At 41.8% G+C, this 27,260-nt stretch overlaps 1 protein-coding gene across 5 annotated transcripts in view; it reads right to left on the bottom strand.

The window, feature by feature from the left end:
- The window catches only part of SNX9 (sorting nexin 9), a 114,010-nt gene extending 107,724 nt beyond the window's left edge, over positions 1-6,286 (bottom strand). The window contains exon 1 of one of the 5 annotated variants that reach the window (XM_049113988.1): positions 6,137-6,286. Coding sequence is in view for 3 of the 5 variants with exons in the window: in XM_025422625.3 (XP_025278410.1) it covers positions 3,596-3,640 (45 nt within the window). In the remaining 2 variants the exon portion in view is untranslated. Of the gene's footprint in view, positions 1-3,595; positions 3,656-4,875; positions 5,131-6,136 lie in introns of those variants that run through there. The other 4 variants (XM_049113979.1, XM_049113992.1, XM_035705423.2 and 1 more) reach the window with 4 other exon arrangements.
- Positions 6,287-27,260: the final 20,974 nt, after the last annotated feature.

Genomic DNA, 27,260 nt, shown 5'->3' with positions numbered 1-27,260 from the left:
AAATAATAACAGACAAAACTCCCTAGCCACAAAGACCACTAGACTAGATAAAAAGGGTAAAATTGTGCTATAGGATTTTATATATATGCCAGGCAAATATTTACCAAAAGAAAGCCAGTGAAACGACGTTAACATCAGACAAAATAGTCCTTAGGACAAAACACACTGGAGATCAAGAGGGTCCCTTCATACTGGTAAAAAGTTCGATTCACCTGGAAGAGGATACTAATTCTAAACTTAGAGTAATTTTTTAAAAACACCATTTTAACATCTCCATCAAGTAGACAAAAGATCAGCTAGATACAGTAGACCAAGTGTAGTCTGTAAGGATACAGATGTGAACACATAATTAATGAATTCAATCTAAGAGACAAACATAGAACACACACATTGATTAGGGGATGAACATATTCTTTTTATGAACAGGTGGCACATTTATGCAAGCAGAACATATTCTTTTTATGAACAGGTGGCACATTTATGCAAGCAGACTACAGGAGAGGTACAAAGTTAGCCTCAACAAATTTTCAGGTACAGTATGTTTATCAATCAGATTCCCTGGTCACAATGCAATTAAGTTAGAAATCATTAACAAAAAGATAAATAGGAACACCCTATACTTTTGGAAATCAAAAGCACTTCTAACAACCATGGGTTAAAGTCTCAGAAGTATGAGGTTTGTCCCAAGTAACCTGAAAACATAAGAACCAATTTCTCATTAGTAAAATTGAATTAGATTTTTTTTAAAAAATTGCTAATACCCAAAGTGTAGATGTGTGTTTTTCACTGTGCATGTATACTTAAAAAGGAAAAGTTTCCTAAAACACACAATTAAAAGAATTGGACAGTTTACAGTTGGAGAAAGACTTTTCCCTGAACTCACTGGAATATCTTTTGTACTTTCAAACTGGACAGCAAGGAACCCAGGCAAGAAAATCCAACGTTCGTTTGTGCAATAGGTTTATCAAGAGCCTCACCTATGCCAGTCACAGAGGATTCAAAGATGAGCAGACACAGTCCCAGTGTCCGGGGGCTGAGAGCATCCTATGACACAGCCACTGGAAGCAAAACATGTAAAATAGCGGCCCAGACATACAATGTGACCCTGTAACAGAGGTCTGGGGGATCAGGAAAAGCTTTCGGGAAGAAGGGATGCTTTGAACTGAAAAATAATGTGTTAAAACAAAGGCGTGTGGGAAGGGGGGGTATCTGGAGGGAAGAGGTCAGAGAAGAGCATTCCAGAAAAGAACAGAACAATACAGGTGAAGTTAAAAAGGTTTCGGTGGGCAAAGTAAAACTATCATTTTCAGATGGTCAATATAAAAACACAGTGCAGGGCAGCCCTGGTGGCCCAGGGTTAAGCCCTGCCTTTGGCCTGGGTTGTGATTCTGGAGACATGGGGTCAAGTCCCACATAGGGCTCCCTGCATGGAGCCTGCTTCTCCCTCTGCCTCTGTCTCTGCCTCTGTGTGTGTGTGTCTGTCATAAATAAATAAAATATAAAAAAAAAAAAAACAGTGCAGTAGAAAACTTTGCAAAAAATTTATGCTTTCTCAACTACTCCTTTCTCAATAAGAAAGTGGCTGACCTTTCTACTAGAGAATTTTTGGGGGCTATACAAATGCTGTCCAGATATTCTATTTATTAAGACATTTAAAAATTATGTGTATACAAAACTGAATAGTTAGCATTTCCTATACTGTTTTAAGAAACAATCAAATCCAACGTTAATCCTTAAGGCTCTATTAGATAGATTCTTTCTTTCACTCAAATAAAGAGGTTTTTGTTCAGAAGAGATAACAAAATATGCTTTCTACTGCTCTCACTAATGTAGATCATGGAATAGTCCTGAGCAGGTCACTCATTTCCTACCAGTATTTTCAACACTCCACGCCCCCTTAATTCAACCAAGCACTACCACAAATAGCTTACTTTAGATACTGGAGACAGAAAGTAAAAACAAAAACAAAAAACACACATCCAGGACCCCCAGAATCTTGTTAAAATGATTACTCCCAAAAGTGACTACGTAAGCACAAAAGGAACAAAATTAGTTACCAAAGGTTAACTCTGACATGGAAATTACAGCTACGTTATATAGGTATGGATTAACTTTCACTATTTTCACGCTTCTTTCGATATATGTGAGCCAAAAAAAAAAAAAAATTATTTCCCAGGGCTTAATAAGTAAACTTAATTTACTCTTAAATCCACCAAAGGATTATGACAAAACACAACCTTCTGAGGTTTCTAGTAGAAGCCAAGACTTTACAGACATACTAGCCCTTCACCGCATTTGTCAAGAGAGATAAGATTGGAGTCAGAATAACGTACCTACTTAAAAACTGAATTCTGCATCCTCCTTAGTGATTAGAAACAAAGACAATAATCCCTTTAAAATGTGCAGTTATTGATTAACTTTCTCTGGCAGTGGAGAATGGCCCCAATTAAAGTTTTTCTTCTAAAAGTTCATTTCTTTCTATTGTGAGCATAGCAGATTTTTTCTTAATCACAACCATTCAAAGATAACTGCATCTCCGAAAAAAACACCTGAGAGCACTATGCAAGAAAATTAGATCTGAAGAGAATGAAGCCATTCTCTGTAAATTCAAAGGGAAACTCAACAATCACCCTACACAGCCAGACACTGTTATATTTTTCATCACTTGAGGCTTGCAGCAAGAGCCTGAGCGCCACAGAAGTCTTAAATTTCATAAAAAGTTAGAAGTCGGTACTGAGTAGCATTCTCACCACCTACTCAATTAAAGAGAGGAAAGGAAAAACCCCAAACTGCTCTGATGTCAGCAAAGGCAGGGGAGGGGTTTCGGAGGGGGGGTGGTGAAGGAAAACTTTCCTCCCTGATAACAATGAAAAACTGAGGCTGATTTGACACACAGATCATGGGAAAAGAGGGAAAAAACCGGAGAACGGAATTAGGGTCCTCCTTTAGCAAGTGCTTCTTTGCTCTCCCTTTCTTAAATTGGAAGTGGCTCCACATCATGTAAACATGGAGATGAACACCACATGGAACGGTGATCAGAAAGGAGAAAGACTCGGATCCCTGTTGAGAACCCTGTTGAGTCGGCCTCCAGAGAAGTGCAGGTAATAAGGCAGGAAGTGCTTACACAGCATGGTTTGCTGAGGACACATGCAATTCTGGTTTAGTACGAGGAGTGCTCTCCTTTTCAACTTTACAGAAAAACTAAGTTCAGTTTTAACTACAGAATCAAGTTTTCATGAGGTATACCCGTGCTAGCTGCTAACCTGGGTCCCACTGAAAAGGAGGATACAGGTAACACGCATCAGCAGATCAGAGGGCAAAATACCACAGACGCTGACCACTGCTGAACACACATTTACCACAAACCGCTTTTAAGGTTGTAAGATGAGTGCAAGATAGGACGCATAATTGGTCATTTCTGGAATGTTTGGTAACAAAGCTCAAAAATCAAATTTCCTTAGAAATCCTTGGCTTCAGTCTTGTTTTTAAAAAGATCGACACAAAATTATGCGTGTTACAAAGGTACCAAGTCCTACGACATCTAGTAAACCAAGGAAGAGCCCAGTTGTTGATGTAGTAACGAGCAAGTAATTACTTCAGTTAACAGCAGACAACAGGTTCCCTGGAGGGAGAGCTCCATTTCTAAAAATAATAATAATAATAATTAATAATAAATAAACACTGCACCTAGGCAGATTCAGAGCACAAATTGTAACAGAACTGAAATGACATCAGACAATCTGGCCTTTTTTTAAAATTTATTTTTTGTTGGTGTTCAATTTGCCAACATATAGAATAACACCCTGCGCTCATCCCATCAAGTGAATCTGGCCTTTCAAAGGGATTTCAAATTTTGTATCCTCTCCTAAATTTTCCTCGAACCTCACACGAACACACAACAGCAGCAGCTTAAGGTTTTCAGCAACCCCAAAGCAGCTCAGACATGAAGATGGAAGAGGGTGCTGATGCTCTATCAAGGTGGCATCACAGAAACTATTTGCAAAAGTGGAGCCATTCCCTACACCACATCCCTAGGTCTATGCAGGAGGGGTCTCCTGCCAGGAGGCCTCCGCGGTCGTGACTCCCCAGGGACTGTTCTGCACGAAGGACTGAAGCAGGCGGCGCGGGGGTGGGGGTGGGGTGGGGGGGTGGCCCCGGCACGCTCAGGTAGCAAAGGGTGACTGCCAAGGCCACCACCAAGACCCTGAACTAAGCAAACCGCCGCTGCTGGCCGGTGACCGAGCTCCAGCCAGGGTTCCACCGCGGAAATTCGGGCCTGGGCCTTTTTGCGAGCGAACTCGTTACTGAAAGCACAGTCATTTCCCTCTTTGCATTTCATTCACGCTGGAAATACACCAAACTGAAAAGGTAGCAAAACAAAAGAGGGGGGGAAAGAAGAAGAAGAAGAAGAAGAAAACAGAAAAAAAACAAGAAAAATGAAGGAAGTGGAGGCGCGGGGTGGTCGCCCGTTCTCCTCCCTCCCTCGGCAGGGGCACCGGCTCGCGGGCGGCCTCCGAAATGCCCAGTCGCCCCCGGCGCGGCTCGGGGCGCCCCAAGGCCGGCCAGCGCGCCTGGGCTCCCAGCCTCCCGGGGCGCGGGCGGCTCCCCCCTCACGGCGAGCCCGGGCCGCGGGAACTTTCCGTCGCTCCGGCCCGGCCGCAGCCCACGCTCAGCCGCAAACTTTGCAGACGGCGCGGCGGCCGTGCGGGGTCCCGCCGCGAGCCCCCGGCGCCCCAGCCCCGCGTGACCGGCCGGCGGGCCCCGCCGCCGCCGCCGCCGCCGCCGCCGCCCGGCCCCGACCCTCCGCGACCCGCCCCGACCCTCCCCGCGGGCCCGAGCGGCCGGCCGGCCGGGCCTGCGCCGCGCGCCCCTCACCTTGGTGGCCATGGCGGGCGGCTCCTCTCGGGCGCCGCGGCTGCCGGCCTGAGGCGGGAGGGCGGGCGAGGGCGGCGGCGAGGGCGGCGGCGGCTACGGCTGGGCCCCGGCGGCGGCGGCGGCGGCGGCGGCTCCGCCTCGGCCGCGAGTCTCGGCGCTCGGCGACTCCGGCCGCCGCCCGCTCCTCCAGTTCCTGAAACTCCCCGGCTGCGCGGCCCCCGCCCCTGCCGGCCGAGCCTCCCATTGACCGCGGCGTGCGCGGCGCGGCGCGGCCGGCGGAAGCGCGCCCGGTGCCCTGGGCCGGCCCGGCCTCCTCGCCCACTTTCCGCCCCCGCCCCGAGCCTCCGCCCCGGCCCTCGCCGCCGCCGCCGCCGCCGCCGCCGCCACGGCCGCCGCCGCCACAGCCGCCGCCACAGCCACCGCCGCCGCCACAGCCGCCACCGCCGCCGCGCGCCCTTTGTTCCGGGCGGGGGTCGGCGCCCGCGCCGCGTGGCCGCCCGCGGGAAGACTTGGCGGGGTGTGAGGACCCGCTGGGGGCCCCGGGGGAGCGGCCGCCCGGGTCTGTGGGCCGTCCGGGGCCGCGCCCCCTTGCCGGGGGTCTCTGGCGGGGGTGGGGGGTGCGCTCAGCCCAGGGAAACGAAGTGCTAAATCTCCAGGAGGGACGGAGGGGAATAATGGCTTCCCGGGGAGGGCAAGATGGAGTCACTCCTGTCAGGTAGTGAGCTTGTGAGGAAAGCGGCCGAGGGCCCCGCGGCTGAGACCAGCTGTCACCTGCGCCGGCACCGTCCTCAGTGCGGCCCCAGACCCTGCGAGACCAAGACCCGGGGGCCGGTGTCACCAGCCGCAGAAGAGGCCCGCAGAGGCCCACAGCCGCCTGAAGCCCTGAGACTCTCCAGGCGCCGACCCTGTGGGAAAGGCCGCTGCCCCCGAGGCTCTGCCTGCTGGGTCTCTGCACAGAAAGAGATCCTCAAAAAAAAAAAAAAAAAAAAAAAGGAAGGAAGGAAGGAAGGAAAAAAGGAAGGAAGGAAAGAAAAAAAGAAAGAAAGAAAAGAAAGAAAGAGAAAGAGAGAAAAAAAAGAAAAAAAGAAGAAAAGAAAAGAAAAAAGAAAGAAAAAAAGAAAAGAAAAGAAAAAAAGAAAAGAATCCTCCAGGGCTGGACCAGAACAAGCAGTGAGCATGGAGGGCTGACCCTGACCAGGCCGAGTCCTCCTCTCAGCTGTGCCCAGGGACCGGCTTGGCCTTTGGTTCCTTAACTTCTCACCTTCATGGATTCTTCTTTGCTGTGTGACTTTGTATTAGTATCTTGTCTTGTGTGATGTGTGTGAAGCCCGGTGACATGCGTAGTGAAAAGTGAAAGGTCATTGAGCTTGGAATCCTGAACCTGCTTTACGACGATGTTAACCTTGTTTGATGATTGAATAAAGCTGACGCTGTGGAAAGACACAACTTGTGTACGGGCCTTAAGAGGGTGCTGGCAAGAGTTGACTTAGTCGGCAGGATTCCACGTCACTGACTCACTACATGCTTTTAGAGAATTTGGAAGAATTGGGAAAAAAAAAAAAAAAGGCTCCTTGAGTGTTGCTGGGATTGACTACAGCAGAATTAAAAACAATGAGTTGGGGGATAAATGTGTGTGAATATAGGCTTTCCGGGTGTCTTGCTTGGGGTGAGATCCTAAGGTATTGGCACAGGCAGGTGAAATGGAGACCAGCTCTGTGCAGGGAGTAGTTGGCAGTGGAAGCTTGTCTGGCTTACTCCTCTGCAAGCCAGGCATGAGGTAGAACTAGCTAAAGCCGAAACTCAGGGAGACCACCTCAGAAAGGAACTCGGAAGCTTAGGGAAAATTAAGCCATTCAGGAGCACTGTAAAAATGCATGTCAGTGGGGGCCAAAACAAATCCTTTGTTTTGAAGAACAAAAATTGTGTAAAAACCTATATACAGGGGATCCCTGGGTGGCTCAGCAGTTTGATGCCTGCCTTCGGCCCTGGGTGTGATCCTGGAGTCCCGGGATGGAGTCCCACATCAGGCTCCCTGCATAGAGCCTGCTTCTCCTCTGTCTGTGTCTCTGCCTCTTTCTCTCTCTCTGTGTCTCCCATGAGTAAATAAATAAAATCTTAAAAAAAAATACTTATATGCATATCCCAGGTATAAGTGGAAACTAGAACTCTACATAATTAAATTGTATATAACAGCTGCTAGAATATAAGAAAGGAAGAAAAATGTGGGCATTAGGTAAATACCTCAAAATGATAGTGGAAAGGCCCAGAGGTCAGGCATCATACATTGTGTAGAAGACCTGTGGTACCCCCATGGAACTAGAAGTCAGAAGAGGCTCACAACTAGGATGTAATTATGGATCTGAAGGATCCTTAACATGTAAAACTGTTAGTAGCCCCAGCTCCCCCTGCAGAGGGTCCCATCTTACCAATGAAAACAATGCAGCTAGACCAGGACAAATATAAGGCCAAGGAGCTAGCTAACAGAATAATAAGGAAGGCCAAACTGATGAATAATTTGAGTTTAAAGGACAAACCACTCTTGGGACCACAGGATCCCCACGTTAGGACGCAGGAGACTATGGTAACTCCATGGTAAGGGGATGATTCTCAAAGCAGACCTATTATTACAAGGAAAAGAGTGGCAGATTATAATCACAGGCAAAGGCAGCCCATAGAAGTAGCAGAAGATAGTGAATGTGTTCACACTGAACTTTAGAAGATTAGGACAGATTCCTGTCAAAAACATATATGATGTAGACTGGTTGCTCTTTGCGTGGGATAGTGGAGCAAACACAATAGCATTACTGGGTACAGAGATACATCAGGTATCTTCTTTACCTGGAAACTCCTCATTAAACTGTTCAATTATGGAAATACATAGAAAGGACACATACGAACATAAGCATTATCCATATGGTTCACAGAAAGAAGTCTCAGGGTTATTTGGTGGGAAATAAAAAGAACGTTGCAGGGATGCCTGGGTGGCTCAGCAGTTTGGCAGCTGCCTTTGGTTCAGGTCGTGATCCCAGGATCCGGAATTGAGTCCTGTATCGGACTCCCTGTGGGGAGCCTGCTTCTCCCTCTGCCTATGTCTCTGCCTCTCTCTCTCATGAATAAATGAATAAAATCTTTTAAAAATAAATAAATAAATAATAAATCTTCAAAAAGAAAAACGTTGCAGGGATGCATCATGTGTAAACAAATGATAGACAAACGTGGGTACACTGCACCAATAGACACATATAAGCCCACTATATTTAATTTTATAATATAGATAGATTTTATAGGACTTCTATTTTTTTCTCATTAAACTTTTGTTTTCATAGGACTTCTAAATCATAGTTATCAACAGAAGCATGCCACTGCCATGGTATACAGATGTATAGCATTGGATATAGCTATGGCTGCATCTAGGTCCCCAGCCCGCCCAAACATGAGAGCTCTAGAATCATGCTCAGTTCACTTTGGAGCACCAATGACAGTAGAAAGCAAGCAGGGAACTGATTTTATAGCCAGCTCAGTTAAAAAGCCCTGTGATCTGTGGAACTTAGAATGGAATTATCATCAAGCCTCTAACCCTACAGCTGCTGGGTATCTAGAAAGATTTAATGGATTATTAAAAAGAGAATTACCGTTGGTAGCAAGACAAGGGAGTTTTCAACAGAGCCTCAACGTGGCTTGCTTTGTGCTAAGTCAGAGACAGATTAGAAAAAGGTAGTCCTCATGAGATCTTAAACACTTCTGCCCCAGAATATAGGAAAAAGGGAGATACCAGTAGACCTATCCAAACTTCCACGTAAGGTAGCAACAAAACTGAAGGACAATTCTGTCTCATTGCAAGATATTGTTGCTCACACACATGGAAACACCTATTGGACTTCACGGGCCAAAGGACAGCTACAATGTAAGAAAATTGCAAACTTTTCCCCCATGGGCATACGTTACGAATAATCAAAGGAGGAGGTGGGGTGCCTGGGTGGCTCAGTCCATTAAGCGTCTGATTCCTGACTTTGGCTCAGGTCATGATATTGGAGTCCTGAGATCAAGCCCACATCAGGCTCCTTGCTGGGCATGAAGCCTGCTTAAGATTCTCTCTCTCCCTCTCCCTCTGCCCCTCCCCCTGCTCGTGTTCTAAAAAAAGGAATAATTGGAGAAAAATTGCATTCGAGCTAGGATCATACTATGCCCATGGCATTATACTTTGGCTAATAATCAGCACACTCGTATGGACATTATATTATGTAAGCCTACTAGGCGCATGTGTAAAATACAGCATTCGTCATAGATTAGAAAACTACCATATACTGCATCCAATCTGTGTGGCCCTGCTCACTTGTACAGTAGCCACTTGTGCGTTTGTCATTATGAGACAAGTGATACACATGCCCACCGATTGCACTATCAATTAAGATACAAATATGCAGTGTTGACCTAGTTTCCTAGCATTGAGGCTGCTAGGGAAAATATTTTTTTAAAGATTTTATTTATTTATTCATGATAGATACAGAGAGAGAGAGAGAGAGAGAGAGAGAGAGGCAGAGACACACGCAGAGGGAAAAGCAGGCTCCATGCAGGAAGCCCAACGTGGGACTCGATCCCGGATCTCCAGGATCACGCCCTGAGCTGAAGGCGGCGCCAAACCGCTGAGCCACCCAAAATATTTCCAATAATTACCAATATTGTTCTGATTTTTGGTCTTACTGACTAACTGGATACTTCACCTAGTGCCACCACAGAAATTACCATAGTGGTAACAGGACCTAACTATAGTGCAGAAACCTAGTTAACTATATTGCCTAATTAACGAAGCTCTAAAAGAATAAGATTTTCCACATTAGGATCAAGAAGGAGATGCAGCAAATACTGGACTGTACCATACCAGACTCCCCAGAATTTCCTGACAGTGATCTAGACTTGGCACAAATAACTTAGGAAGACAATCCAGAAAGACACTGCATTTGAAGCAGCCTGGGAAGATCTCTTGGAAGACATGTCAAATGATGATGCCTGGCCACAGCAGGTACTTGCGGATTGGTTTGAGTGCCAAGATGTGCTGAATCCCATGCTAATTTTAATGACTATTTCTTGACTGACCCAGCAGTAGCATTAGGAGTTTTACAAGGATTAGTGGAGATCACAAACATAGGTCGCTTAGTTGATATTTGTTGGCTTTTAACATAACTATTGTCAACATATACAGGGGCTGATTAATCAAAGAGATAATAGAGGACATTATTCTAGGCTGGTAACATACCCACATGTACCACATGATTGCCAAGATTTGGTGGCCAGTTTTGTGTATCTGAATCATAAATACCGCCACTATCCCTACGGGCAACAGGAGATACCAATTATATTTTAGCTCCTGAACACAACATAACCTTCCCTACACCACAAAACCAGCCCACACCAAAACTCAGTTTTTCAAATCGTGCCCCAACCACACCTGGACTGTCTGAACACATACCAGGCTATATTTTGTACAATAACATCTCCCTTTTTTTGGAGCTAATTACATACATGCTTAACCCTATAGAGCTCAAAAAGCAACTTTAAGACCCTTTTGCACTTATTGTAATGATATTAAGCTTTGCTGACAAAATTTTTACTCTAGTTTATAAACTGTATGCCTTTATACATAAAGTATGTCACACACTAGATGACTGCAGGCAAAACATGATAAAGTGTGAAAGGCCAGAATTATGCTCATTCAATGAAAACTTTAATAATATCTCAAACCAATATGTTGCTCATATTACAGACAAGAAAATTTTAAGACATGGAATTAACCACATCCATTGACTTTAAAAACATTTGTACCGTCCTACATAGTCTGACCACAGACATGTATGTACATAGAGCCATACACTGCAGGATATCCAGATATTATCTGTATGAACCTTATTAGACACTCATACAAATCCTTCGCAACAAATGGTATGAATTTCAGTACCAACTGGGTATGGAACAAGAGGAAGTAGATGATAGGGCTGCTAGCATTTCTGTTACTAAACCCTTGTCATACCACAAAGTTCCAATGCCAACTGGGTACCCAAAGGATTACAACATCATATCCACAAACAAGAACATTACACATTATGACTATTATTTAATAGATTTCCCGAACTTTCCATTTTTTGGCAATTTTTGCATAAGACATAAATATTCACAATGTAATAATACATCCACATGGTACTTGGTATGCCAAGGCTTCATCAATCTACGTTACACCTAAAGGATTTTATACAAGAAGAAATGGAACATTTGCACCCACAGAATTAGATTGGAAATTAAAAATAGAACCAACCTTGCTCATACAGCCAGATCACCACTTCACACATCAAGCTAGACCTATTTTACATGTACCCAAAACCCCACATTATTATATGGAACAATTATGCCATAATCAGACATTCATGTGCCTGAGAGGCTTTAAAAGTAATTTTAACCCACACCCACGCAGGGACAATGCTACAAGACCAAGGTTCTTAAAACCAGTTCTTGTCTGCTTTTAACTGGACTTTCCAGTGGCACACACAAAGGAATATTTTTACACAGAATATTCAGGGAACCTAAACTACCAATTTGGAACAATTCAGACTTTAAAATATTGGTCTACAGGGTGCAGGCATTACCCTGATGGACAAGTAAATCACTCTAGATCAGGACCTATAAGCTCAAATTCAGCTATTGACACTATTTGCATACCAAATCATAATGGAAAGGAATCACAAATCTTGAACAACACCGTGATCCGGCAACTCCCACTTAATTGTACAGCTGAATTTATGTTACACTTCAATAACACAGGATACAGTATGCAATGAAATGGTGGCACAAACAACGGTTACACACGGAAGCCACATAACACCTCCAGCAGTGAATATATCCCCATGGAAAATATCATTATAGCGCCATATCATCATGGAAGTGACATCTCTTCCAGTGGTAACACTCTTGAACATCATCCAGGCTTATCAAAATTCAGATGCAATATTACATGGTAGTGTAATGTGTTTATGGCTTTAACAACTATCTGTTATGGAGTTCCCTACTGCTGGCTAACATCAAAACTTACAAACTGTCAATTAATATGACTAATTGTTCGAAGTCTGGGCACCCCTAAGTTAAAACAAAATGGTTTCCAGAACAGTCGATGACACCTATACAATTATGTCTAAATGAGTTTCAGCACGTAAGAGGTAAATAGGGCAATATGATCTTTACTTGTGATCATATTCTATATAATTTTAATATCCTTGTAGCTATGAATCCAGCTACTTTAGGTCCTTTCACACCTACATGGTATAAGGCACAACTCAATTGCTCTAACACTAATTCTACCTACAACACATCTTTTTATAAATGGCTTAAGATAAATGGCACATATAATGCTCCCTTAATATCAAAATTTGTAGTCAATTTTGTAACATAACAAAGGAAATGATCATACTAGTATGTCCATTAGAACTAGATTCAATACATTTTATACCTTCTGGTCAATTATACAAGGGAGATTACCAGCATGATGGGAAACATTGGGAATTGATATATTTTTTTTCAAATTATTTATTTGAGAAAGAGAGAGAGCACGAGCAGGGGGAGAGGCAGAGGGAGAGGAAGAAGCAGACTCCTCTCTGAGCAGGGAGCCTGAGGAGATACGCAACAGTATTTCTTCTCAGCTTCTGTGAGAAGCACAGCTTCTGTGCTTCATCAGAAGCACAGTGGGTAAAACACACATGGCCGGCACAGCACCCTATTTATGAGAATATAACCAGAACTGATTCGTCTATACCAATGTACCTAGCTAAAGGAGTCACCTTTGGCAAATATGGTGCATCACTCAACAGCCCAGGCCCATGTATTATTGAGAAATGTTGGAATGCTACATATTGTATGAAAACTTTCCATTGGAAGCCACATGGACACATGGCATTACCAAACCAATACCAAAAATCCTCAAGCCAAATATGTTTGAACCTGTATTACTTAACCCCGTGAGAATATAAACCTATACCACAGAGAGCTGAAATAACAAAAGGAACAATCCAATTTGTTTTATATACAACCTGAATATAAAATTTATGCAGGAATTTAGGAAGGACCGTAATTTAGGAAGGACCGGAATGCCTGGGTGGCTAGGTGGTTGAGCGTCTGCCTTTGGCTCAGGTCATGATCTTGGGATCCTGGGATCGAGTCCCACACTGAGCTCCCCACAGGGAGCCTGCTTCTCCCTCTGCCTTCTCTCTGTGTCTCCTATGAATAAATAAATAAAACCTTAAAAAAAAAGATAAAAAAAAAGAAATAGGACCATCCATGAATTGCCTGACTTACCACCCATTGATAAAATTAAGCTCAGAAAACCCCTACAATTGCTAGTAGGACTAGATATCATCTCTAAATTAATTATCTCTGAGATACAAGATCTAGAAATCCACTCTTAAGAGGGAGCTATTTGCATTAAAAAAAAAAAAAAGCAGGTTTTCTAATGTAGTAGGTGATTTAGGTTCAAAGAACTCCTCAGCATTCAGAGAACTACATTCCATTGTCTCACCTATGTGTGATTATCATGCCTACGGACTAAAATTTAACTATAACATAGACCATAAAGTCCAAGCCGTCCAATAAAAATTCACTCAATCTTAGAAATTTCTACATAAGAGAACAATTAAAAAAAATAGTTGCTATTTGGGGAATATAAAAAGTAGTGAAAGGGAATAAAAGGGAAAGGAGAAAAAAATGAGTGGGAAATATCAGAAAGGGAGACAGAACATGCAAAACTCCTAACTCTGGGAAATGAACCAGGGGTGGTGGAAGGGAGGTGGGCGGGGGGTGGGGGTGACTGGGTGACGGGCACTGAGGTGGGCACTTGATGGGATGAGCACTGGGTGTTATTTTATATGTTGGCAAATTGAACACCAATAAAAAATAAATTTATAAAAAAAAGAAAGAGACAGACTAAATCAGTGCAACCAAATAAAATATTCGACAATAAAAAAAAATAGTTGCTACAGAACCAGTAACCTACTAGAGAGAGCGGGGATTAGTCAGAAACATTGCAACAGGGAAAATGTCTTCTCCTGACTAGATGTAGTCTCTCCTACAGTTAGACACCTCCAGACCATCTGGTTATGACAATACATGACAACGTAAACTCATTGTTAAGACTATGAGGGGGTCAGGAAGCCTGGGTGGCTCAGTTAATTATCTGCCTTTAGCTCAGGTCCTGGTCCCAAGGTCCTGGGATCAAGCCTCAGATGGGGCTCCCTGCTCAGTGGGGAGTCTGCTTCTCCCCTTCCAAACTCCCTGCTTGTGCTCTGAGAGAGCACATACTCTCATGAACTTTTTCTCTCTCTCAAATAAATAAATAAAATCTTTAAAAAAAAAAAAGACCATCGGGGGATAAAAGCCTATTAGCATATAGCACGTACACCAACCATACCACAAGTACATGGTAACATAGCACTTTTGACAACCCACACGCCCATATGGAGTGATGGATATTTACTACCCAAAGAGATGATATTTCAGTGATGTAATTACCTATATCATACCTGGTGTGAACTGGAAATCAATGCTAATCTTCATCCTCTAACAACATCTGTGGAAAATCTATTCTTCAACATGGGATACTTTACAACTGGATAATTTGTGCTAAGAACTCCTCAGAGATCACCTTCTTTAATCACACTAGGAGGCATGATACTGTCATCACTAACAACAAGGAATGCATTAAAATATTATATGCTCTTAGTGTAATATTTAATAATGTTATCAAAATGGGTACATTTATCTCAGAATATTCACTTAAGGATTTGCCAAGATCTTATCATACCAAAGTAACAGAAATACCTTGGGTGAAAGCTGAAAAGATAGATAAACTCTAGATGAAAATTCAGAAAGACTCAGAGCAGCCTGCAAAACCTTGACCAGCAAGCTAACCCAATTTGAACACATGGCACAGACCATTTGTGTGGCCTCAACACTCCCCGACACCAGGCTAGCCTCACTGAGCAGAGAGATATACAAGACATACAGAATACATGTTCCTTTCTAGAATTGTTAACAAAACCTTTTAAACATGTCATTTCTTCTGGCTCCTGGCTTGACTCTAGCCCCTTAAATTCCTTAAAGATGGGATGGAATTATTTCTCTACTCATATTTGATAATTCATTAAGGAAATCCTTCTATTGCTTTTAGCTATTATTTTTGCTATCTTATTTAAAATGCTATTAGAATGCTATGCACCCTCAGGCTTACAAAGGGAAGATTACAAAAGAGTATGATTAACCATACCCTCGTTGTTGTTTTTTTTTTTTGTATGCACCATGAGCCTATGTCGAAGATTTCATTCATAGTTTTGGACTTCTGTCTACCATATTTGATAATATGATTTTCATTTTATTTTTGTTGATTTGTTAACTTACCTTAATTGAATTCAGATTTAGTTTGGTTTCTGACTTTACTTAATTCTTATTAGATAGGACTGGGAATTTGACTTTTGATTCTGATTTAACTGTATAACCTGGCTTAATTGGTATTTGATTTAACCCTTAGTTGATTTTGCTTTACTCTAAATTGATTTGCCTTTAGTTGACTCAATTTATTTTATCTAACTTGTTTTGATTTGTTGTGACTTTCATTTTATGTTGTCAATTGACATTTCATATGATTTGAAATTGATTTGATTTGATTTGATTTTCTTTGGAACCATGATTACATGACTTAGATTTGCCTTTATCCATAGCAGAATAAAACCATACTGCTGATGTGATTAAAAACATATTTGGGCAGCCTGGGTGGCTCAATGGTTTAGCGCCGCCTTCAGCCCAGGGCGTGATCCTGGAGATCCCCGATTGAGTCCCACGTCGAGCTCCCTGCATGGAGCCTGCTTCCCCCTCTGCGTGTGTCTCTGCCTTTCTCTCTCTCTCTCTCTCTCTCTATCTCTCATGCATGAATAAATAAAATCTTAAGAAAAATATAAGATAAAAACATATTTGATTCCTACACAACCTTTATGGATTAGTCATGAGTAATCATGGAGTGGGAATGTAGAGTCCAAGATGGAGTCATTCATGTTAAGAGATGAGCTAATCAGGAAAGTGGCTGAGGTCCCTGTGACTGAGACCAGCTGTCACCTACGCCAGCACGGACTGGCAGCATTCAGGACCCATAATAAGTAAGGTCCCAGAACCTGCAAGAACCAGGGACTAATGATCAGAAGACCCAAAACAGGCCTGCAGAGGCCCACAGCTGCTTAAAGTCCTTTAAGAAGGGAGGACCTGTGCAGCCAGCTGCCAGACTCTCCAGATGCTGACCCTGTTGGAAAGGCAGCTGCCCTCTGCCTGCTGGGTCTCTGAACAGAAAGATCCTCCAAGGCTGGACCAGAATAAGCTGTGAGCATGGAGGGCTGATCCTGACCAGGCCGAGTCCTCTTCTCAGCTATGCCCAGGGACTGACTTGGCCTTTGGTTCCTTAACTTCTTACCTTTATGGATTCTTGTTTGTTGTATGACTTGTATTGTATCTTGTCTTGTGTGATGTGTATGAAGCCCGGTGACATGTGTAGTGAAAGGTCATTGAGTTTGGAATCCTGAACCTGCTTTATAATGCTGTTAACCTTGTTTGATGATTGAATAAAGCTGATACTGTGGAAAGACATAACTCGTGTGTGTGCCATTACGGAGTGCTTATGACATCTTCCAAGGAGGTTCTATCTCCAGCCTGGAGTTACCACAGGCTGTGATCCCAGCTGGAGCTTCAGGGCTGGGTCACATGGGGATTTCAACCTGAAATGTCCAATTAACCTCCTTCTGGACTCCTGATAAATTTAAAAATGCCTCAGGGCCCTGGAGGTTCGAGGGAGACACAACGGGTTTCCTGAAGTGGAAATGAGAGGTCTAAAAATTTTTCTTTCTTTCTTTCTTTCTTTCTTTCTTTCTTTCTTTCTTTCTTTCTTTCTTTCTTTCTTTCCTTTTTTCTTTCTTTCTCTTTCTTTCTTTCTTTCTTCTTTCTTTCTTTCTTTCTTTCTTTCTTTTTTTTGAAATGTTTCTCTGCAGAGTAGATATATGGGTTTTATTAATAAATGAATGACTCAAATGGAGAGGCAAGATTTTGACTCAAGTACAAAAGACATGACTGGGAGATATATTTTAATTGGTATATTAGTGTATTTTGTTTTTATTATCGGGATATATATGTTAAAAGAGGCAGCTATCAAATCAGATCAACCTTAGTCTAGGAAAGATGTATTTAGAGTTAATGTCAAATGTGTGTCCTCTCAAAAATACTCTCTCTGGTCTCCAGAGATTTCATTAGTTACATTCAGCAATGGAGTTTAAAAGGGATGAGGTGCTACAGAGCACTGTGAGTATTTGCTGAGCTGAGGGCTGAAGCTGTAGTCATCATAATATTTATTAACAGTCTTTCCTAAGTGAAAAAAGTTGGAAACTAGCATTTGTTGACAGCCTACTTGCCCTATCGTAGGCTCTTACAGTGAGCCTCACTCTCATTTAATCCTCATAAGAAACCTTTGGGAAAGCCATTATAGTCCATTGTTTACAGACATGAAGAAATCAAAGTCATTTAAATAACTTGGCTGAGGGACGTCTGGGTGGTTCGCGGTTGGAAGCCTGCCTTCGGCCCAGGGAGTGATCCTGGGGTCTCAGGATCGAGTCCCACATCAGGCTCACTGCATGGAACCTGCTTTTCCTTCTGCCTATGTCTCTGCCTCTCTCTCTCTCTCTCTCTCTGTCTCTCATGAATAAATAAATAAAATCTTAAAAAAAATAACTTGGCTGATTTGGGAATATTTATCAACATCAGAAATGACCTTACCCATGGACCTGGCGGCTTTGCTTCTAGAAATCTATCCTGCTGTCAGACTTTGTGTAAAAGAGAAAGATGTTCGGTAAGCCATTGATTTGTGAAAGCAACCTGTATGTTTGTTAACAGGACTGTTTCAATAAATATGATATATCCACAAAAGTGAAATACTAGGAAGCCCGTAAGAAAGTGGCAATATTTTAAGAGGCATTAATAAAAGTAAAAAGAACATTATAGTACATGCCATTTGTGTAAAAAATATGAAAATACATCATTTATGCCTAGAAAATTCCTGAAAAGACTCACCAGATGCTATTGTCAGAAGCTTTGCATAAATGTATTGCTTTATTTTAAAAATGAGTTTACATTTTAACAAACAACTAAATATCTTGAGTAAGAGCACACACTAGGATGTGGAAAAGCCAGAATTTGAACCCGAGGAATAAGAAACCTTTGGGAAAATTAAGTACTGAGGTTTCCCTCTTCCTTAAATTTGAAAGCTGGGCACAGGTCGCTGCCCTAATTCAATAATGTATGTTTTGCCAGGAAGTCAGGTCTCTCCCGTGACCTGTGGGTTCTGTACACTCAACTGAGTTCTGGGCAACCGATCATTTTGGGCACCTGGCACCCAGAAAGCAAGAAGACCAGAGAGTTCCCCAACTTCTCCTATTTCAACAATTTCTCTAGCCTTGGTTTCATTTCTAGAAGTAAACGTGAAGACAGCAAATGCAGAAGAACCAATGCAAATAAATAGAAATAGTTAAGTAAAAGTGAATGACCATGTATATTCTCAAGGCTTTGTTCACAGAGCCCAAAAGTGTAGTCACTACTAATGTAATCCTCATGTCAGCCGGATATCCACCCCTCTTTCCTACCATTCTTCCAGACTTCTCTTCAACACACTGGCCCTTCTCTCCCTCCTGAGTCATGAGCGTCACACTCCCTTCCAGGGAAAGGATCCGGACCAACTGGGTGGGCATGTGACCTGGGCAAAAGGGCCCATGCCCAGATGGACCCTTCCTTGCTTTCATGCTCTGTTCTCACTACCTCTAAATTCTTAATCAGTTTGAACAAAGGGCATCACAATTTCATTTTGTGCTGGGGCTCCTAAATTATGTTGCTTATGTTGTTTCTTTGTCTGAAATACTCCCCAGCCGCCAACCATCCGCCCTCCCCACCACACCCACATACCAGCTAACCTCCCACTCATCTTTCAGAGCTCCCATGAACTGTCACAGCAGTTACAATTCTCAGGGAAATCTCCCTTGCCTCCAGTCTAAGTCAAGTTCGGTCAATACAAGTTCTTATACCACTAGTTTCCTTGCCTTTGGAAACTTATCTCGGTTTGTAATTCATCAGAGTGACCATTTGCCTGCCTCCCCCATCAGACTGTAAGTACATTAAAGAGAGAAGATTCTGTGCTCTTGTCTCACACCTGTCCCTGCTCACCTAGCTCACAGGAAACCCCCACTAGTACGCACTGTGTGAAATGAATGAGTAGATGAATGAATGGCAGGGGTTATGAACTGCAAATTAGATAATATAGCATTTGCCTGAATCTACTTTCCAGCAACTCATAGGGTCTGTGGAACACATCTGAAAACCACTGTCTCTATCATTACACATGTTAATATGAACCATTGCACAATACAAACTTGCACAAATTTTATTACTCAGTAACGTCCTGTTTTTTTTAAAAAAAATTCTTCAGAAGTATTATTCCTCTACGAAGTTTTATGAAGTAATACTATGATATAATGTTGCTTTTGACTGGTGTGTATGAAAATTAAGCTGCTAAGTTGAGCAGTATTTACTGGAGATCCTAAAAATTTGATAAATAAAGATTTTAGTTATCCTTGAGATCTCTCTAGTGTGACTTATCATTGAAGTGCACATCTCTTATGCACTTTCTAGTTATTGGTTGACATTTGTTTGTCTTGGATGTAATTACCAAGTCCATGGGTTTATAAAATGCCAGTCCACTCATTTACAGGTGCAGAAATGAGACCAGGGTTGTTAAGGGACTCACTCATGGCTGTGAATTAAGCCAGAGCAGGGACAAGAGCCCACTTCTTTTATTACAGGTCTCTGTAACACTGAAACATGGCGTTTTCAAACTACAAATATTTTAGGGGAGAGGTTTGTGAAGCTAGGGAAGCAGAACATAGAGTCCTGTCCTGGAGGAGCCACCCACCCACACTAGAAGAACAGAAGAAGCATGATATTGTTTTCTCTCATCTGATGAGATCCACATGCCCAGTGGAGCAGCAGCTTCTCCCAAACTAAAAAGTTGACTTCAGGGATGCCTGGGTGGCTCAGTGGTTGACATCTGCCTTCGGCTCAGGTTGTGATCCCGGGGTGCTGGGATCCAGTCCTGCATCGGGCTCCTCATGGGGAGCCTGCTTCTCCCTCTGCCTATGTCTCTGCCTCTCTCTCTCTCTCCGTGTCTCTTATGAATAAATAAATAAAACCTTTAAAAAAAAGTTAACCTCACTCAAGACAATCATGGAAAACCCTGGGTGAACCTGAGAAGTAGACAGGTTTTGTCTTCTGCTTCCATTTGAAAAACCCATTCACACCTCTTTCTTGCCTCCTGTCCACTTCCTTCCCTTGGCAGGCTTCCTCAAAGGTGGACCCTACTCGGCCTGCCCGTAGAACCCTGAGTCCCAGCAGTGAGCCCAGCACACATTTCCCAGATAGCTGGAGTTGCCAGTGCTTATATTGATGAGAGCACAATTGATTAGCAAAGGAATTTGATTTGTATTTGCAGACAGATTTTGGTTATAACAAGATTGCATTTTCAAAAGGAGAAAGAGCCTGTAGCCAGAGCAACAGATCTGCTCTGTTTAGATTTTGCACTCTTATCATGCCAGGGAGGTGGAGGGATAGGGGTTCCTAGGAAGCCTGTGCTGGTGACACAGCTGGTGGCAATAGAAGAGCAGCCATTGACCATCCGGCTTTGTTCAGTGACATTTAGTTGTGATGACTATATACTTATGAAGTTAAAGCACCTTGGTTTTAACTAAAGAAATTAGTGACTTCATTGTTGTAACTCAGAAACTCCTCACTCCCAAACTCGTTTTTTTCATAGCAAAATGTTTTAAAATTCATCTTTTATTTTATTTATTTATTTTTTAAGTAGGCTCCATGCTGAGTGTGAAGCCCAACGCAGGGCTTGAACTCATGACTCTGAGATCAAGACCTGAGCTGAGATCAAGAATCAGTATTGCTCAACCAACTGAGTCCCCCAGGCGCCCCTAAAATTTGTCTTTTAAAAACTGCAAGTTTCTTAGATACAACTATGATAACTAAGTTCAGGAAAACACAAATGCAGTCCCATGCCATTCCCTTCTCTTTTCTCCTCCTTTCTTCCTGAGAAGCAGACTTTTCTGTCGACAGATCTGGATCCTGTTACTCACAACCTATGTATCCTCAGGTATATGACTTAACTTTTTCATCCTCAGTTTTTTGAGCTCAAAATGGGAATGATAATAGTACCTGTTATGGGTTTGCTGTGTGCATTAAACTAGATAATGAACTCAAAGGACCTTGCATGCTGTTTCATACATAATAAGCACTCAATAAATATCATTGTTATTCTTCTTGTTTGTTTCTCAAGTCAAATTAGATTCTTCTTATGATTTTCCAATAGCTCAGGCCCTAACTCAGTGCTAGGTCAACTTATGTGCAACTATACAGAAATACGAAGCTATGAGAAGTAATGTGGAATGGGGGGAGCATATGTGACCGTCACTTCCTGTACATGTCGGAGGATGGAAGCATGGGGTCTGGTGCAGACCCCTAGAGTTGGCCTGGCTCTGGCACAAGACCTTCTCTCACATTGTGAACAAGATTAAGCTAAGTGAACCTCAAGGGTGGCCTTGAAAATAGCAAAACTGAGATGCCTGGGTGGCTCAGTGGTTGAGCATCTGGCTTTGGCTCAGGTCATGATACCAGGGTCCTGGGATGGAGTCCTGTATCAGGCTCCCTTTGGTTGGGGAGCCTGCTTCTCCCTCTGCCTAAGTCTCTTCCTCTCTCTCTGTGTCTCTCATGAATAAAAAAATAAAATATTAAAAAAAATAGCAAAACTGGTTGTGATGGGTACCTTTCCAATCCCAACAAATGTATTAGGCCTTCACCTTGTACCAAGTACTGTTAGGGGTAAAAGCCCCTGCTCCCTCAAAACTGACAATAGGTAGAAGGTGGAGGAAGACAATAAACCATGATTGCATATACGACATGTCAGGTGCTTCCGGAAGTGCTCTTGTGGAAAATCTAGCAGGGGAAGGAGATAAAGTGAAAGGAGAGAGGTTATTTTATATAAGGCTTTCCCTTGGTGTGAAGCTGGCCAATGGTACATATGAAAGTGCATGTCCTTTTGTCTGGGCTGCTTAGCTAATAGGTTGGTTTTAGTTTTTGTTCTGTTTTGACTCCGTCACTTTTCTCTTCCTCTGTCTGGGAGACACAGTCCACTTATGATCATCGGAAACACTGTGCAGAACTGGAGACCTCACAGGAATCTCACTGCCAAGATCTGAGCAGGCAGGCAGGGACAGCAGGTCACGGCAGGAAGAGGCTGGAGGTCAGTGGGACTGCACAGATGGCAGCGGTGGCCTGGCCGGGCAGAGGAAGGCTGCAATAAAGACTGCCCTCTGTTCTATGCTCGCCTGTTTGCTCTGTGTGGGTGCACCTGACTTCCAGGAGGAAGGCTGGGATGGGAGGTTGAGATGGGGGGAGTGATGGTAACATTGGCTAACCTGTTGGCTTCCCAAATGATCTCCCAGGCTGCAGCATCCTTGTGTACCCTAAAACTTTACCCCAGGTCGTTGCTTTGATTCTCTGATGCGCTATGGACAGATTCGGGCATGCATACTCAGAAACATATTTATAGACAGGTGATTGAGTAACAAAGAAGTGAATGATACAAGAGAAGGAATAGATGGGGTGCAGAGGAATTTTTGCTAGCTCTTGTGTCATTGCTCAAGTCACAGGTTATGGAGAATTCCTTTTAAAGCTAGAAGTCCCACCTAACACAATAGTGTGTGCACAAGCACTTTCACACCTGCACGCATGCATACACTATTCCTTCATGGACAGTGCTCACTAACACGAATGTAGGTATTGCCACTACCACCATGATGTAGACCTAGTAAATGCGAATGACAACCTCTGTCCCTAAAGTCGTGTTCCTTTCCAGGCCTTTGATCAGAAAAGCCACTGGCTACTGAGTGCTGAATAGGAGGCCCCAGATTTGGACAGCTGTTGGCTTGAAACTCATTTCCACCGCTTCCATTCCACCTGTGTGAATTTAATTAGGTTATTTCATCTCGACCCTCAGGGTTCTCATTTATAATGACACTGCCCTAAGGCTTATTTAGGAGATTCAGTAAAACCACCTTTAACCCAGTAGTATACTGTCCTAAAAGATATTAATAGTTATCAACAACTCTATACGTGGGGGTTCCCACTCTGGTGTAGAGTTGTTGTTGTTGTTGTTTTTTTAAAGACTTCTTTATCTGAGAGAGAGCAAGTGAGCACACATCAATGGGGGGAGGGGCACAGGGAAAGGGAGAGGGAGAGAATCTCAAGCAGACTCCCTGTTGAGTATGGTGCCCAATACAGTGTTCCATCTCATGACCCTGAAATCATGAGCTGAGCTGAAATCAAGAGTCAGATGCTTAACCGACTGAGCATCGGAAATAATTAATTTCCAAACGTGTTGCTTCATAATGGTTACAGCTTTTCCATCACCCACTTCCAGGACCTGTATTTGCTCACTCCCATGATATTTCTTTTCTTCATTCTCACTGCTGTTTCATTCAGCCCTGGTATGTACTTATCTCTTCCCTGGGGTGTCCAGCAACTCCAGCTTCTCAGCATTTTCACAGGTGCCTCAGCAATTCTGTTTCTTATGATCATTAAACTTCTAAGTCAAGAAATATCGAAATGTAAAACATTCTTTTAAGTGAAAAAAGGCATAGACATTCACAATTCGTATAAACACAAGCTCCACATTAGTTTCAAAAGAGGTGACAAGTTTAATGTTATAGAAGCAGAGAAATTCTAAGTTCGATTTTTAGAAATATTAAATAAGTAGCTGTTCAGAAACTCATATGATTCTTATGAATAGTTACTATCTACCTGAAACCTCTCTATGTTAATATTTGCAAAATAAAGTCATGGTTTTCAGGTAACAATTCTTCATTGACTGGAATGACACATGCAGCGGACTGGCACTCACTAGGCCTTCTCTGGAAACAGTGGCTCTTATTAGGGCTAGTTTGGTCTATTAGCTGCTTTTTATTTCATTCACAATGTATTTATTGCAAGCGTACAATGTGCAAAGAACCATGGTAGATTAGCTCAAAGTTGTGAAGAATGCATTTTGTGTTCCCTTAGAATTGGAAATATATGGAAAATAAGACCTCCATCCTGGTACTACATTCAGAGTCCCCAAGGTGGTTGTGGGTGGCTACTTACTGTTAGTAAACAAACATCCTGTATTCTTCTTGGAAACAAAACTCTCATACTATTTCCATGAGAACCCTGGGAGAAACACCTGTGTTTTAGAGAACCTATGGTTCTGAAATAAAGAGAAGTGACAAGCTTTGAAAAGCAGAACAATTCTGGGGAGTCCATCAAACCACATGGCCCTGACCTTAAACCCCAATATGCTTACCCCAGAGCTAGCATGCCTTACAATTATGCTCCACCTGAAATGTCTCCCACTACAATGTAATAACAGTTAGAGACTAATTTAGCATGTTCTTTTGAAAGTGTAATTGTTTTCTGGGAGGATTAAGGGGCTCTTGTTTCCTTGTTAAAAACCTGATAAATATTTAGTAGATTGAGTTGGTTGAAATGAAAAGGAAGTGAATAATTTTGTAACACAGTTACTGTTAGAAATTAGATACCTATGTTCTGAGCAGGCCTGGGTCACTTAAAACAGAGATCTAAGTTCTTTCCTCAGTGGGCAGTTATCAGGTCCAGCTACATAATTTGTAGGTCCTAGAGAAACCCTTGCTCAAAAATGATAAAGAATTTCAAAAGAATGAAATCAATCCTATCTCACACCATATACAAAAATCAACTTGAAATAGATTAAACACTTAAATGTAAGATCTGAAACTATAAATAACTTCTAGAAAAAATGTAGGGGAAAATCTCCTTGTCATTGGTCTTGGCAATGTTTTTCTTGTATCTGAAACAAAAAATACAGCAAAAAAAGCAAATACAAGTTAGTGGGACCACATTAAACTAAAAAGCTCTGCACAACAAAATAATTAATGAAATGAAAAGGCAACCTATGGAATGGGAGAAATATTTGCAAAGAATATCTAAGGGGTTAATATCTAAAATGTATAAGGAAGTCATACAACTCAATAGCAAAAATTCAAATAACCTGATTAGAAAATTGGCAGAGGATTTGAATAGACATTTTTCCAAAGAAGACAAACTAATAGCCAACAGATATATGAAAAGGCATTCAATGTTGCTTATCATCAGGGAAATTCAAATTGAAACCACAATGAGATATCATTTCACATCTGTTAGAATGACTATTAAAAAAGACAAGACATAATAAATATTGGTGAGGGTCTGAAGAAAAGGGAACCCTTGAGCACTATTGGTAGGAATGTAAATTTGTGCAGCCATATGGAAACCAGTATAGAGGTTCCTCAAAAAAATTAGAAATAGAACTACCATATGATCCAACAATCCCACTTTTGTCCATATATTCAAAAGAAATGAACTCATTATCTTGAAGAGTTATCAGCACTCCCATGTTCATTGCAGCATTATTTGAAATAGCCAAGTTATAGAAACAACCTAAAAGTCCTTTGACAGATGAGTGGCTAAAGAAAATATGATTTGATGGAATATTACAAAGAAGGAAATCCTGATGTTTATGATGTAGAGGAACTTGGAGGACTTTATACTAAGTGAGATAAGCCAGATACAAAAAGACAAATACTACATTGATTTCACTTACACATGGAATCTTAAAAAGAAAAAATATCCAGTTCATAGTACCAGCAAGTAAAATGATGTTTCTCAGGGACCAGACGGTGAGGACAATGGGGAGAGGTTGGTCAAAGGGTAAAAATTTTCAGTTACAAGATAAATAAATTCTGGGGATCTAAAGTACAGCATGGTGAACAGTTAATCATACTGTATTTATACTTGAAATTCGCTAAGAGACTAGATGGTAAGTATTTCACCACACATACAAAAGTAACTATGTGAGGTGATAGATATATTAATTAACTTGATTGAGGTAATCATTTCACAATGTATACATATAATAAATCATCACATTGTACACCCTAAATACAAATAATTTCTCAACTACGAGTAAAGCAAGTTTGGAACGAATGAAGAAAAATTAAAATACAGCTGAAAAAGAAAGCAAAGACATAAGCAAAAATACAGGGTGAACAATGTTGGAGAATTCAGGACAGAGTTAAAAAATAAATGGAATGTGATTAAAAGGGGAGTAGAGATAATGTAGAGAGGAATTGATATCAGAAGAGAAAATACAGAAGCTGGTTCCAAATTGATGAAAGGTATCAATCCACAGATTCAATTTTCAATTAACTCCACATCCCCTAAGCAAAGAAAGTACACAGGAAACAGCAGCTACCCTGTGGTCTAAAGAACAAAGGTAATGAGAAAGTTTTTAGAGAATACAGAAGCCAAATACATAAGGAAAAAGCTGATAGCTGAGATTTCAATATAAATAAAATGAGAGAGACATCAGTGGAGCCTCATTTTTAAAGTGATAAAGAAATCTCTTGTTGAGACAGAATTCTATACCCAGCAGCAATACTACACCCTGATAAAGATTTCTTAAGAAAAGCTTAAGCTGAAACATTTTGTTGTTAGCAACATTAAATTAGAAAAAAACACTAGAGTGAGTTCTTTAATCCAAAGGTAAATAATTCCAGACCTAACTGGAAATGTAGAAAGGAATGAAGAATAATAAAAAAAGATAATATAGAGATACATATAAATGAATATTGTTTTATGAAGTGATACTAGAAATGTTTCATGAAAATTAAGATATAGGTAGAATTAAAAGGAATGACAAGGGTCATACAAAAGTCAGGAAGGATAACAATAGAATTAAGAGTTTGAAGGTGTTAGAATTTGAGAGTTTAGTTTATTAGACTCTATTAAGTATTCATGATTTAGTCATTAGTGTAACTACACAAAGATTTTTGTATGATTGTAACTAACAGGTTTATAGAGGGACCAACGGAGTAATAAAATACTGAACTCAAAGCAAAGGTAAGTACTTATTCAAGTAAAGAGATTAAGGGAACATTAACCAGTTAGGTCAGAACTTGAGGAAAGAGCAAGATGGTTAAAATAATCTCAAATTTACAGCAATTACATGAAATTTAAATGCACCAAATATTAATTTGTTTTTAGTGGTTGTGTGATACCTTCCTTAGAATTTTTGAAAATATTTTGGACATTACTTTATTGAAAAAAAAGAATTTCAAGACAGCAAGAGCAGAGCATTAAACCACATGTGGGACCCTTTTAAGCATGGG

Source organism: Canis lupus, chromosome 1 (genome assembly GCF_003254725.2).
Source record: "Canis lupus dingo isolate Sandy chromosome 1, ASM325472v2, whole genome shotgun sequence".
Taxonomy (NCBI): Eukaryota; Metazoa; Chordata; class Mammalia; order Carnivora; family Canidae; genus Canis; species Canis lupus.
Note: the sequence above shows the minus strand (reverse complement) of the source record. Positions and strands in the feature narration are given on the sequence as shown.